This window comes from Pseudorasbora parva, chromosome 15, assembly GCF_024679245.1.
Source record: "Pseudorasbora parva isolate DD20220531a chromosome 15, ASM2467924v1, whole genome shotgun sequence".
NCBI classification, from domain to species: Eukaryota; Metazoa; Chordata; class Actinopteri; order Cypriniformes; family Gobionidae; genus Pseudorasbora; species Pseudorasbora parva.
In genome coordinates, this window is record NC_090186.1 from 35,998,176 (window position 1) to 36,012,916 (window position 14,741).

Consider the following 14,741-nt stretch of genomic DNA (forward strand, 5'->3'; position numbering starts at 1 on the left):
AACTACATGTACTTAGGCTTAGGGTAGGATTAGGGTTTGGTTGAGGGTTAGTTTCATATAATTATGCATAATTTACTATTATTACGATGGTAAATAGATGTAATATACAGTATTTAGCAAGGACACTGTCAAATAAAATATTACTGAAATTAGTTTATTTTAGGAAAATAACCATCAAATGTATTATATTCAAAAGTCTCCTTCACTGTGGCTGTTTTTTAATGCTGGTGCTGTGCTACTCATAACTATAAGCTTCACCAGAAAGCCATGCCAACAGATAAACTCCAATCACCAAATCACTTTTTCCCCTGACAAGAATAATTCAGCCTGTGCCAGCATGGAAATGTATGCTGGTCATGTCAGGTCTCAATTTTTAAAATTGTAAGTGTTTTCTTCAAATTCTGTGACATTGTGACAACCTCAATTTTTTTTGCACTGGATGAAATGTTTTATCTGGTGAAAGCAAGCACATTTTGCCCACATGCCTTCCAGTTGAACCTGTATTAATTTGTCTTCACTGGCGGAGCTCCCTGTGGCCCCTTAGGGCACCTGATGGATGGGTGGATGTGCAGGTTTTGCTAGGACTTTATAAAAAGACATTGAAAAAGAGAGAGAGAGATGATATGTCTGTACCTAGCTCCTGTCTCCTGCAGCTGCTCCTAACAGGTGCATAACTGCTTCTTGCCAGATGGTCAGCAAAATGTGGTAGTTGGCAGGTTTCTTCACAGAATCAACCCTCGCTCTCACACAGGCACTGAGACGCAGAGATGGAGAGAAAGAGGTTAAAGAATCGGAAAGGTTGGTGACAGAAAAAGTTGCTAAGCGCTATAGCAAGCAAAACTCATTTTTCACAAACTTTTATTTGTTTTAAAACTATGGCATAGTCGTATTAGGTGTCACAGTGTCAAAAATTTAGCAAAGGAGAAAAAGTGCACACACTTTTTCTATTTTGAAAAAAACAAACATTGGTGAGAGAGGCTGAGGACTCAAGCAATATGCCATTTTGGCAATCCTATTAAATCCTTACAAATCACGCTGTATGACATTGGGTACGGCATGCATGTAGAGTAGACTGTACAATGATGACACCTATTGAATTGTAGGCTACAACGCAAGTTAGTATAGACAAATAAATTATCATCAGCATGTGCTAGTGGTCAACAAATAGAGCACTTTGGCAATTGTGCTTTTTTTGTGCGCTGAAAATAAAAGGAGTAAATGAAAGAAGAAAATATGGAAGGTGTCACGGCTAGGGAAAAGAGGCCATCTTGGCATGCCAATATAGCAAATGGAGTTTGAGATAAGTAGTTTTAAGTTTAAGCACCATGTCATGTTGATCGATACGCCATGTCATGTTGCATGTTTATTGGCTAGTCAGTAGACGTAGGTCGTAGCAGCAACACATTGTGAGATGATCATGCTTAATTTCTGACACTATCAGAAAATGTAATCGCAGGCCGTCTTTGGTCGCAAGACTGTGACAACAGCCGTCTTTGAACCATCTTCACTGTACGACCACAGAAATCCCCTCAATTGGTCATCTTTCATCTGGGACAGGTGAGAATCATACAATGCGTACCAGGCATTACTCAATGCAAAGTGGAGATTTATGATGGCAACAACATGATAAAACACTTTGAATGTAGACATGTTCAAGGCGATCTGCTGAAGTCAAAACTGAGCATCAGACTGGGAATAAAGGTGCTTTAAAGGGTTACTTCAGCAATTAGCATATGGCTTTGTATCAGTAGAAACCCTGGAGTATATTCAAATGATTGTGCTCCAAACCCAAATTGACGATATTTGAGTCCTCGGAGGAATGTTTGGCCAAAGGCTAAAGACTACAGCCAGCCGAGGGAGCCATTTCCGCATGTTTTCATGGGGGATGGGAGAGCCCACTCACAGCTCAGCTCGCAGCTGCAGGCATTCATGTAAACGGAGCTATGTGGAGCAAAGTAAGTGTTTCAACTTCTCAAATGAATTCCTATGAAAGTTAAAGGGTCATGAAACCTCAAAACACTTTTTTTGAGATGTAAACAGATATGTATAGGCTGCACATCATTGAAAACACTAAGGGTACTCATTAATGGTATGCATATGTGAAAATAGTTATTTTTGCATTTTTCAGAGCGATTTCTGTCTTCCGGTTTGAAAAGTTTAGTCGGAGCAACGTCACAAATGCTGACGTCGGCACGGCCTTTTCGGCCCAAGTATGGGCTGCTGGGCACATGCTGACGTCGACCGCTCTGAGCAATTCTCGATATATATTCATGACATGAAGCTCATTCAGTCCAATCCCTGCGCTGTAGTATGCATACAAGATAATTTAGTTAATATGCATGAGACAGTCACTTCTGTCAGGCTCGTCTTACATCATTATTGTAGAGATATGGTGGGGAAGTTTTGGAAGCAGCGTGCGGAAAAGTCACGGAGGAAAGCTAGGCGCTGTGCTGATACGAAATAACGTAAAGGGCGCCGAGCGAGCTGTAACCGGCGCCGTCTGTGGAAGCCTTTGCTACAAAGGCTCGGTAAAGTAAAATTCACCAGAGGAATCGCACGCCGAACCTGCAAGCGTTGACTATCTATGTCAGGAGTGCAAAATAACCAATCTGTAATCTGTAGGCTAATGAACAAAAGCCACGTCCTCTCCGTTTTATTTGTCGTCACAGCCATGCACTAAACCGCATGTGTTCGGGCTCTTAGTGAAACAGTGTGATGCATATTTGGACAAATATAGATTTAGCTGCCGAGTGATAGACAGCGCGGATCGTCACGGCAATGCGCGGTCGAGACTAGCCTCAAACCTCTTCGCTTTTACCCCGATCTAGAATTACACATCTCTTATCACATCGCATGTTGGGTGGTTCACGTTCTCTTATCACGTCGGCGCGTTGTTCATCTTGCCAAACAGCGTGCATATTTGGACAAATATAGTTTTATCACGTTTGCAAAATATTTCGTCATGCAGAATAACATTTATTTTCATTTCTCACTGAATTATGCTGGTTTGAACTTTGAAGAGCTGAATGATTTGCGATCTCTGCTGCACGCCACTCATAGCTCTCTCATTCGCTGTACTCATCCCTCATTTAATCTCTCTGTGGTAAAGAACATGTCTCAGAACCGCTCAGCACCTACTGACAGACACTCCCCAATTTATGCAAACATTCCCTCTTTCCACACAATACCATCCCACCTTTTCACAGTCGACCACTCCCCTTTTAACAAGCTTTTTCAAATCGAAGGTGTGAAAAAACACAGCTGCAGCAGGGGGGTTTCATGACCCTTTAAGCTTCGAAAGGCATGAACTGAAAACGCGGCGAACTGAACACGCGCTGTGAACGACTGCCGCGGTCACGATTACCTCAGCTCTCATCTCAAGAGCTCATCAGCTCATTCATGACGGTGAATGTAAGCTGACTCCTGCAGCATTTGTACTGTGACACTCGCGTGGTGACTCACTCATTATATTGAACAGACACATTCAGTATTTAATTGTACTGTCTGTTCTCCAACTGAACTGATTTTATGAAAAGGAATGCGATGGGAAAGTGATCCAGTCACAGTAAACCAGTAGCTGGCTTTGGGAGTGGCCTCGTAGGGCAGTGAAGCATTCTGGGAATTGTTTTCTTTTATCCCCATGTGATAAAAATACATTTTCTGTCTTTTCTCAGTCTAATAGGCACCAAATTCAAAAATATTTTCACATTTCTACTATATTAATGACCCAGTTTAAATACAGATTCATCTTCTCAGCGCTGAAGAGTGTACCCCTTTAAGTGAATGTGGCATGGTTGCTTGTGCCAGATGGGCTCGTCTGAGTATTTCAGAAACTGCTGATCCAATGGGATTTTGATGTGCAACCATCACAAGGTTTTAGACAGAATGTTCTGAAAAAGAAAAAATATTTAGTCAGTGGCAGATCCGTGATCTGTGGGTGAAAATGCCTTGTTGAAGCCAGAAGTCAGAGGAGAATGGTCGAACTGGTTCAAGCTGATAGAAAGGCAACATTGAATTAAATAACCACTCATTACAACCGAGGTCTGCAGCAGAGCATCTCATGGGCTACAGCGGCAGACACACTAGTGCCACTCCTGTCACTCCAAGAACAGGAAACTGAGGCTACAGTTCGCACAGGCTCACCAAATAGGAAAATAGAAGATTGGAAAAACATTGCCTGGTCTGATGAGTCTTTCATCAGATATTCAGATGGTAGGGTGAGAATTTAGTGTAAACAACATGAAGGCATGGATACATCCTGCCTCGTTGGTGGTGTAATGGTGTGGGGGATATTTTTTGGCACACTCTGGGCCCATAGTAGGCTACCACTTATCATTGAAACACCACAGCCTACCTGAGTATGGTTGTTGATCATGTCCGTCTCAGTGTTCTGATGGCTACTTCCAGCAGGATAATGCAGCATGTCACAAAGCTCAAATAATCTCAGACTGGTTTCTTGAACATGACAATTAGTACCCTACTCAAATGTTCTCCAGTCACCAGATCTCAATCCAATAGAGCAGCTTTGGGATGTGCTGGAACGGGAGATTCTCATCATGGCTGTGCAGCCGTCAAATCTGCATCCACTATGTGACTCTATCATGTCAATATGGACACCCGTAACACCTTCGTTCATCTTCGGGACACAAATGAAGATATTTTTGTTGAAAGCTGATGGCTCAGAAAGGCCTCCATTGGCATTCAGTACATTCTCACAAGACCCACTCACAACACAAGACCCATAAAAGGTCCTAACGACGTCTTTACAAAGTCCATCTCACTACAGTGGCTGTACAATAATTCTACAAAGCGTCGAGAATAGTTTTTGTGCACAAAAAATATCAAACTTTGATATTTATCCGCCAGGTTATTGTCTTCTGTGTAGGACTTGGACGTGAACTCACCTGGAATTCATCAGATCGCGGCGCTCCTCCTCTTCCGGGTCATGAATCGAACGACAGAGCTACGTCGTATTCTTGCGCATGCATCAATTTCACGTCAAACTATTTTCGTCGCATTGTAAAATTATTGTACAGCCACTGTAGTGAGATGGACTTTGTAACGAAGTCTTTAGTGCCTTTATGGGTCTTGTGAGTGGGTCAGAAATCAATTATTAATACTTTTATTAAATGACTTTTATCACACAAAAAATGATCACAGTATTTTATATTGTAAATATATAGATTTGTGTTCATGTAGAAATTGATTTGCATTGACACAGTTTGCTATTTTACAATTTTAAATGTGGCTGCTCCAATCAGATCTGTTTTATTATCTTCACATGTCGAACTGTCCACTAAAAGGAAGGTAGTGGAAGGTAATCAGATGCAGTGATCTCTTAGTTTAACAAAAGCCACAGTCCTCAATGCTGTCTCCCATCAACCCCAAACAATCAAACTCTCACCAAGTGAGAGAGACTAAATCAATATAGACACCATGCACCGGTCATTTGTGGATGCTGCAGGGATCATTGGGAGTGTGTGCTTGGCCTCGGGCATTAGGAGGGCAGGGTACTCATCCTTCTCATAATCCTCCTAACGGACTGCTTTGAACATCTGGAATGAGAAGTGAACATCTGCCCGTCCCTATCAATTTAAAAATCCCCATTACTCCCTTGTTCTGTGTCTCTCACTAAATAAATGCCATACTGCTTAACAAAGGGCCTGGAAGAGGACATCACAGAAAAATCACGTCCCCTGGACAGCCTCGAACGTGACATTTGTGTCCATGAGAGCTGCCGTTTTTACTATCCTCGAGTGTCGTTTGTTTACCTGCAGTCCCGATGATTCGGCTCCGTCAGTTCTGCCTGACAATGAACATGTTCAGACAGATGCAAATGTTGAGGGCGAACATATAAAGGATCCCCAACGAATGCGTCACTGTTAGCGTTATGCTGAGAATCACTTTTCCGTGGTGTTTTTCATGCACAAGATTTACGTGTGTTACAGGTGTTTGAGATTCACAGTATGTGATGTCCATGTATTGAACTCTTATTATGTCACTTTTGGAAGGTTAATTACATTTTTCATTCTTGGTCACCTTTAAGTGTCACATGATCCTTCTAATCATTCTAATATGCCTGTTTTCTTCTAATCCAGGACCTTAAAATGCAAAAAAACTAAAATTCACAGCAGGTTAAATGCGCTCTTACACTCAATGTCTCTGTATAGAGTATTCATCATAAATGACCTTCTGTTTACAGCTGCTGACTGAAGAGGGTTTCGACGCCATCACCACAGAAATAACAATGACCAAGGAGTTCTACTATGCAGAAGACTATCACCAGCAATACCTCAGCAAGAACCCCAATGGCTACTGCGGGCTGGGTGGCACCGGGGTGGCCTGCCCAATAGGGCTGAAGAGTAAAAATTAACACCCATCTCCTGTCCTGTGATTGGACAAATTAATTCATATTAACATGCCTTAACTGAAGCAATCACTACTTCAATACCCAGGCCTATATGTCATTGTTAAATATAAATAAAAAAAAGTATAATGTGTGTGTGTGTGTGTGTGTGTGTGTGTGTGTGTGTGTGTGTGTGTGTGTGTGTGTGTGTGTGTGTGTGTGTGTGTGTGTGTGTGTGTGTGTGTGTGTGTGTGTGTGTGTGTGTGTGTGTGTGATCATTGCATTTGATAATAAAACCAAGTGACATTTTCTATCAAATGCAATGGCAAGAATACATTTTAAGGGTCATATATATAGGTTACTGTATACTTGAGAATCAAATATAAGGATGAGGAAGACACATTCTTGTGGACGACAGGCAGGATTGCATGTTTGCTCTAGATCCATCTGTCTATTTCCATTCGCATACATATCTATTCATCCCTCCATCTGTCCGCTACCTATGTGTTTCCTTGTATCCCAGCAGCACAAACAAGCGCTCTCGTCCCTCTCTAAAAGTGTCACCACATATTTCATCTCCTCAATTATTACTTGACTGCAGTCCCACACAAACAAACACAGCCTCTTGCATTCACACAGCAGAATCTGTGTATGTTTAACAAGGAATGTTGTGAAAAACGGTGGCCCTTTGTTGATGGCACAAACAATTGTGCATGAAAACCAATGAAGTTCTCGTAATGAGAAGAAGAGAGTTTACTATTGTTAATAAATAAATCACCAAGAAAAGGTAATTATGTTAAAGCTGGAGTCCATAGTTTTTCCTCAATTGGAGTTATTTGCGGAATGATGAACTTTACATGAATTGTGTCTCGGCACAGTACAGTGCGGATGAAACCAATGTTTTGAGGAGAATGTGCGGCTGTCAGTCACCGCGCCGGTGTGGATGTGTCATTCAGAATCACAGATTTTACTGTTTGAAAGTATACTGACAAAAGAATGCCATCTGAACAAATAGCTTACATCCAATTTTGTTCTGACCAACTAAGGGAAAAAAGCATTGATTAAATCTAACGATCACTAATCATATCTTGTAAAAACCGTGCAAATTATACTTTGTTTTCAAATTGTTAGTTAAAGGGTTACTTCTGGAAAAATTCCTCCAATGACGCAAATATCGCCAGAGGCTAAAGACTACATCCAGCAGAGGGAGCCATTTCCACATGTTTTCAACCCGCGCATGGTGGGGGGTGTCGCACTGACAGCTCAGCTCGGCTCAGGCATTCATGTTGTAAAAGGATCGGCCGGCTGAGCAAAGTCAGTGTTTCAACTTCTCAAATTAATTCCTATGAAAGTTAAGCTTCCAAAGGCATGAACTGAAAACGTGCCAGACTGAACACGCACTGTGAATCTATGCCACAGTCGCGTTTACCTCATCAGGAATGTATGTAATTTGACCAGAGGTGGGTAGTAACGAATTACATTTACTTCGTTACATTTACTTGAGTAGATTTTTGGGTAACTTGTAGTTTTAGAGTATTTAAAAATGGGTTCTTTTACTTTTACTCAAGTACTACATTTCTTGTGAAAAAATTTACTTTTACTTTGTTACATTCGGTGGTGTTCCTCCTACTGTCAATGGTAATAATTAATTATATATTTTAAATAAGTTCATATGAATTCGCAAGTCTCGCGAAACGTTGGAGAGGCTGCTTTGCGAGAGGTGGATACGCATCACTCGCATAATTAGCGCGCGCCGCGCGTTTAGTCAGAAGATGATGGCCGAAACAAAGGGAGATGTGTGAGAGCTACGGTAACGGGAGGCAGATCACCCGTACGTGGCCTCAAGTTCAGTCTATGTTTTCACTCCAAGATGTCAAAAAAAAACAGTTTCATAATTTAATGCATGCTGTGTTCACCAAAACGAACTGACATCTCATCATACAAGAATTCCAGCTCCAACCTGAGAAAACAGCGGTAAGTAACAATGATGTCTATATTTGAACACTAATTTGATAACTATGGGCACTTTTCCTTTATTGTAATACTATTTCACACACTGTCTGAGAGTTTTCCGTGCTCTTGCAATGACGTTTGAATCCTCCAAACAACACACGTCCACAAACAAAAGTTCATATCTGTACATTTAGGCCTACATATCTTTTTTTTTTTTTCTTCACAAAACGAGCAACCTCATTGGCAAAATGTACCTGTGACAATGTTTGTGCAAACCAAAAATAGTTTCCTACAGAAATGAACACTAGGCAAGAAAAACAGCATTTTTTAAATCGTTTTTTAAACATAGTCCATGGTTTGTAATTTGTAAACGAATACATTTTGACGTCTGCGTCACAGCTCCATGTTCTGCTTTTCTGATTCACCAAACCTGCTCGATAGCTCAGCTGATACAGATTTGTATGTGCAATGCGAAAAGCTTGGGATCGAACCCCGTGAAGAACGAGTCAAGAACGAGTTAAAAATACATGGACACAATTTTATTTTTGTCACATTTGCTTTTGTTATCACTATCGAGGAGTGTATGTTAAAAATCCAACATTACAAATCTGTTCCGGAAAAAAAAAACTAAGCTTTTAGCGCCACCCAGTGGACATTTCACTTTGAAACTGTCGCGATATGTACGTATTGGTACATATTTTGTTTTGCAAAAATGTTGCCACAGGTACGGTTTTCCTATGAGATCAGGCTAAAACCGAAACCAATTGAAAAGCCTAATGGGTGACGTCTTGCATTTTTACACAAATCTGGACAAGACTGTTGAATCAATAGACAGTGTATACATAAAAATGGGACTGTATTTTATTCTTACCTAAAGAATGCAAATAATTATACAAATATAGGAACAAAGTATGTTTTAAAAAGAGCTGTGGTTAGCCTAGCACACCATTAATTTACACTGTCTAACCATTACACACAAACTCTCTAGGTAGACTGAAATTCAGGGTTTTCGCTTCTTATCAATCAGATTGAAAGTAACTAAGTACTTGAGTAATTTTTTTCATTGAATACTTTTTTACTCTTACTCAAATAACTATTACGATTGTTACTTTTACTTACTTGAGTAAATATTTCCGTAAGTACTTGTACTTTTTCTTGAGTAAAGATTTTGGTTACTCTACCCACCTCTGAATTTGACTCCTGCAGCGTGTGCGCTGTGACCAGAGGTGTCAAAAGTACTCGCATTCATTACTCAAGTGGAAGTATAGATACTAGGGTTTAAAAATACTTCTGTAGAAGTTAAATATCAACTCAAGCTTTTTACTTAAGTAAAAGTGTAAAAGTACTGGTTTCAAAAGTACTTAAAGTGTAAAAGTAATGTAAGGAAAAAAATGCCAAGAGACAAGCTTAGGCCACACCACAGGGGCCTATAGTGCACTACCCCACCTCCTCAAAAACAATTTTCTAAAGGCCATAATGACTATAATGCTATTTTAAAATGTTTATGTTGAAAAATTTGGGATGCACTGGTTACCTGTTTCAGCCGCATATATACACATTGAAAATGAATGCATTTTAGTAGGCTACAATGGAAATATACCATATGTGTACTGCTGAGCATTAACATGTTTCCTGAAGCGGAAGATATGATGACTAGTTGCCTATTACATTTTTGTACCATTACATTTAGCCTATAAGTAATGTAATGGTACAAAAATTCAAACTTCAGAGGCATGTTATCAATAACCTTTATTGGAATGTAAATGTAGGCTACATGTGTGATCAGTGTTGCCAGATTGGGTAGACGATTTAGAGTCCTACATTTCTGCCCGAACCTGAGAGACCCTGACTTTTTTACGCCCCTAGGGCCAGGCTTCGGGCCCATTATCACCTCATACCCACTGTTTGCTATTTTCACCTCATGCTGACTGCTTGATTGTCACTAAAAAAATACAAAACTTTAATTTAACAAACAAAAAAATAATCCAAACATTTTTCTAAATTAACTTCATAAAGAAACTAAACGAAATATAACTACTTGGACATTAAAAACAAAGCTGAACTATTTTAATGACTGCAGGAGTATGTCATACTCTTAAGGAGGATTCAAAAAAGAAACTAAACGGGCTCCAGTCAGTCTCGGGCCAGGCGAGCCTAGAATTGAGACCTATGCAGGGCTCAAAGCTCACCAACCAAAACTTTAACTGCCAAAATAATGGGATGATATTTTATTGAATAAGCCACTTTAAGTGCAAACAGTGCCCAATATAAGAGATCAGAAAAAGCACATAATTAACAGGCATTTTACACGTTAATAACACACCACTGCCAAAATGCGTAATTTATTGATACTGTACAATAATCCGCCGACAAAAAAATAACAACAATGTAAACAACAATTTGCCAACAAATTAAAGTGAAGTAGAGGTGAATTGCTCCCGGTCATAGCTAGCACAAAATAATCGATATTTACTTCAATGCACATAGCAAAACGAGAGAGGCACAACAAAGAAAACTCTGTAACTATGAATTAAGAGATCAAGTGTGCTACTGTTACAATCAAACCATTGAAATATCTTAGGCCTAACGTTACCTTTCCAGCAGAGAAAAAGCCGTCTCTGCGTACGTTTTGAACCCCTTCAAAATATCCTACTAGCCAGGACTCCTTCTTTATGTGTACAGATGTGACGAAACGACTCAAAGATATGGGTGAAATTCCTGTGGAAATCCACCAGTACCACTGGGATTAAAAACATTATTACAATCTTACCGCTGTAAACCGATGGTAAGCAGATAGTTTTGAACACTGGCTGGTTATGTACTTGCTCAAAAAAAATATTTTTAACAGACTGACAAAATTATTCAATAGACTGACAAAATTATTTTTCACAGACTGCTTTCAGCAATACCGTGAAACAAGGACACTTTGCGACGCACTCACTTTGGCCCTGGAACCTGGGACTAGATTGCACACACTATTATATAAAAAAATGTTTTTTAATTTAATAATAAATAAAAAAAAGATTATTAAAAAACTTTTACTAAATGGGACTGCAGAATTTGCTGGGCCACACCCCAAAATGAAAAGTTTGTCATCATTTACTTAACCTCAACTTGTTCCGACCTGTGGGAGTTTCTTTCTTCTGTTGAACACAAAAGAAGATATTTGGAAGAATGCTGGTAATCAATCAGTTGACGGTAGCCATTGACTTCCATAGGAAAAGAAATACCATGGAAGTCAATGGCTACTGTCAAGTAGGCTATCTGGTTACTAACATTCTTCCAAATATATTATTTTGTGTTCAACAGAAGAAAGAAACTCATACAGGTTTGGAACAACTTGAGGGTGAGCAAATGATGACAAAATGTTCATTTTTGTGTGCCCTATCCCTTTACATGTATGAATAGTAAAAATGTACCTCACTAATCCGCTTTTATGGCATCATTTAGTTTAAAAACACTATTGAAAACTATTATATCTAGATTTTCTGGGGAAACTGGAAGCTTAATTGTGTTGTTTAGCTTCTTTCGTTTGTATTCAGGTTACAAAACTCATAAAAGTGTAAAAAATAATTTGTGAACAAAATATACTAAATGAACAAAGTATGTAATAATCATAAACTCACAGAGTTTATAAACTGCAGTAATCTAAAATCCAATGGAAAAATCCTATAGACTCTGTAAACAAAGGCTAGGCTACTAGTAATTTCTGGCAGGACGTTTTTCTAGGGATTTTTTCTAACAGTGGTTGTCACATGGAAGGCTGCTGTTTACCTAATATTTCCAAGTAAAACTATTGTGGAAATAATTGTATCTCACTGGAATATATCAACAGGTTCAATACCGGAGATGTAAAAATTAGAAAGCAAAACTTTATGGAAATTGCTTTAGTAAAAGTAGAATGAATGCAATATTCTTCTAAGTGACTCTAAGACACAAATCCTTCGGTATTCACAGCAAAAATATGTGTTTGGGAAAGCGATTGTTGTTTGTGGATGGTCTCTGGTGTGGTTTTGGCTAATCCTCCGAGCAGGTGGCGACCGCTCCATGCACCTATTCCTGTGCCACACTCGGAGAGGGCCTCTCTGGGCAAGGCTGGCACTGGTGCTCAGGAACCTGGCCTGGCACAGCTTCTAACAGACTGCTTTCAGCAATACCGTGAAACAAGGACACTTTGTGACGCACTCACTTTGGCCCTGGAACCTGGGACTGGAACGCACACACTGTTTACTTGGATTTGCCAAGTTAGTGACCGTGTCACATAAGTTTTTTCACTTAAAAGTTAAAGAAGGCAAGCATAATGCAATACATTGGCATACAAATGATCTATCTCCACTTTATAACTCTCTAGTTTTTAAATCATACAGTAATGAATGTCATATTTTGCAGAAATGTAGTTTTAAAATGTTCATTAACAGGTTCTCACCGTTGAGTAGTAACAGATGGCAAGGCTGCCATCTTCTGGTGGCTAGTGAAATTGCATCTGCGGGCAGTCTTAATAAATTAATTGGGTCAAATGATGGGCCAGTAGGGAAGTTTATTTATATTACTGAGTTGATCTCTTCTTTTCAAGGTTTACTTTTAGCTCTTCTAAAACAAAAATAGTCTCACCATTGAAATAATCACCAATGGATAGCCTGTCTTTAAAAATCAATTGGGACATAAGTATGCACCGTTGTTTATGCATTCCTCTCTTAAAGCATTATTTGATGTAATTTGTTGTGTCATCTGTGTGTGTATAATATATATTGTTGCTGCCTTGAATGTTGCGACGTTGCTCCATTACTCCTTGAAGTGTATTAAAAGACACAAGGGTGTAATTTAATCATCAGGTGTGAGTGAACTCTGAACTCAAAGTGGGTAGAACCTCCAAAAGGGGGCGGGGGTCTTAACCCTATGGGCTCCACTTGCAAAGTCTCTGGCTTCAACCAATTGACTTACCGTTTAAAATAAAAGTTTGTATATTAAACAGGCTATCTAAATAATCTAAAATAAAAGGTTATAAAATATTCTCTCTCTCTCTCTCTCTCTCTCTCGGATATATATATATATATATATATATATATATATATATATATATATATATATATATATAAAAATATGCTCAATGAGAGAGCATTTTCTACTGAGGTCATACATGTTGGACTAAAATGTTTGTTCGGTCTGAATGCAATAATAGGATGTCCTACCTGCCTGTCAATGTGTGTATTTTCATACCTCTGCACACCCTGTTTGTGCAGACATCATACTTACACACTATGTTCTGCAAGGCTATGCAGATTTGCAGTCGCCTTTTACAGTTTCTCCTGAATCCTGACTACTACGAGCTTATTCTGCGTTCACGGCACACCGTCTTAATAGAGTGGTGCAGGTATGATGTCAACAAAAGTTTATGATACTTCCACATTTTGTCCACTAAGATAATCATCACAGGAAAAACAACTTTTATGAATTTTGAAGCCTAAATGCAGTTGCCAGAAGTAGGCTACAAACAGACTACACCACAGTCCCACGATTTCAACGTCACATTCACTAAGCTTCCAACAACATGTCCAGTTTTTATCGAAAAACAGAATAGTTTATAAGAGCACAATTATGAGCATAATGAGGCTGTAAAAGCGGACTGAGGTTACCTGTTCGGCTCAAGTGAAAATAAACGTGAAACATGCATGTGTCTTGAGCTTGTGTTCACCACAGACCTTATTTCAGCCATTTAACCAAAAGCCCATTAAAAAAAAAAACTTTAGGATTTTGGAGACAGAAGTGATAAAATGCTAACTCGCTCATTTTGGCCTACAAAGTGATGTCATACCTGCACCACTGTTGCCAGGACTCCCTTGAAAAAGAGATTTTGAATCTCAATAGGATTATTTCCTGGTAAAATAAAGGATTATGAAAATTACCGTAATTAAGAGATGACAACCAATGGCATTCTACTCTGAGCGGTTCCTTTGACTCGGAATTATGCGTTTCTGTGGCACTATCCACACCAAAATGAATCTACAGCAGTCAAGCGTACAAGTCAGAGCTAAGTTGCTTACGTTTATAATTATTGTAATATTATGCGCTGAGACATGATGTAATTTAATGCCGTCTTTAATGACGCTTTGCAGACTTTGCTCTGGCAGTGCACGTTCATGTATTTTGAAGGTGTGGCTATGGAGAGCCTTCTGAAAGGACGCAAATTTTAATAACTTTGCAAGGCCGATAACAGACAGTGTTTGACTGAGATGCACAGTTACTGTGTATTCAATATTTTTGTCTTGTACAGAATATTTTTATCTTGTACTAAAAATGTCAACTTGGATAGATAACGTAAACATAAATGTGGTCTGTCTATCCATCCATCCTTCCTTCCATCCATCCATCCATCCATCCATCCATCCATCCATCCATCCAGTGTATACAGAATAGTAGTCATCAAAACTAATCACACCAGAGG

At 39.3% G+C, this 14,741-nt stretch overlaps 1 protein-coding gene across 3 annotated transcripts in view; it reads left to right on the forward strand.

Annotated features, from left to right (window-relative positions):
- msraa (methionine sulfoxide reductase Aa) overlaps nt 1-6,500 on the forward strand; it is a 108,949-nt gene extending 102,449 nt beyond the window's left edge. For all 3 annotated transcript variants that reach the window (XM_067417922.1, XM_067417924.1, XM_067417923.1), the window contains exon 6: nt 6,203-6,500. In XM_067417922.1, coding sequence (XP_067274023.1) covers nt 6,203-6,373 — 171 coding nt within the window. In that variant the 3' untranslated portion in view covers nt 6,374-6,500. The remainder of the gene's footprint in view (nt 1-6,202) is intronic.
- Nucleotides 6,501-14,741: the final 8,241 nt, after the last annotated feature.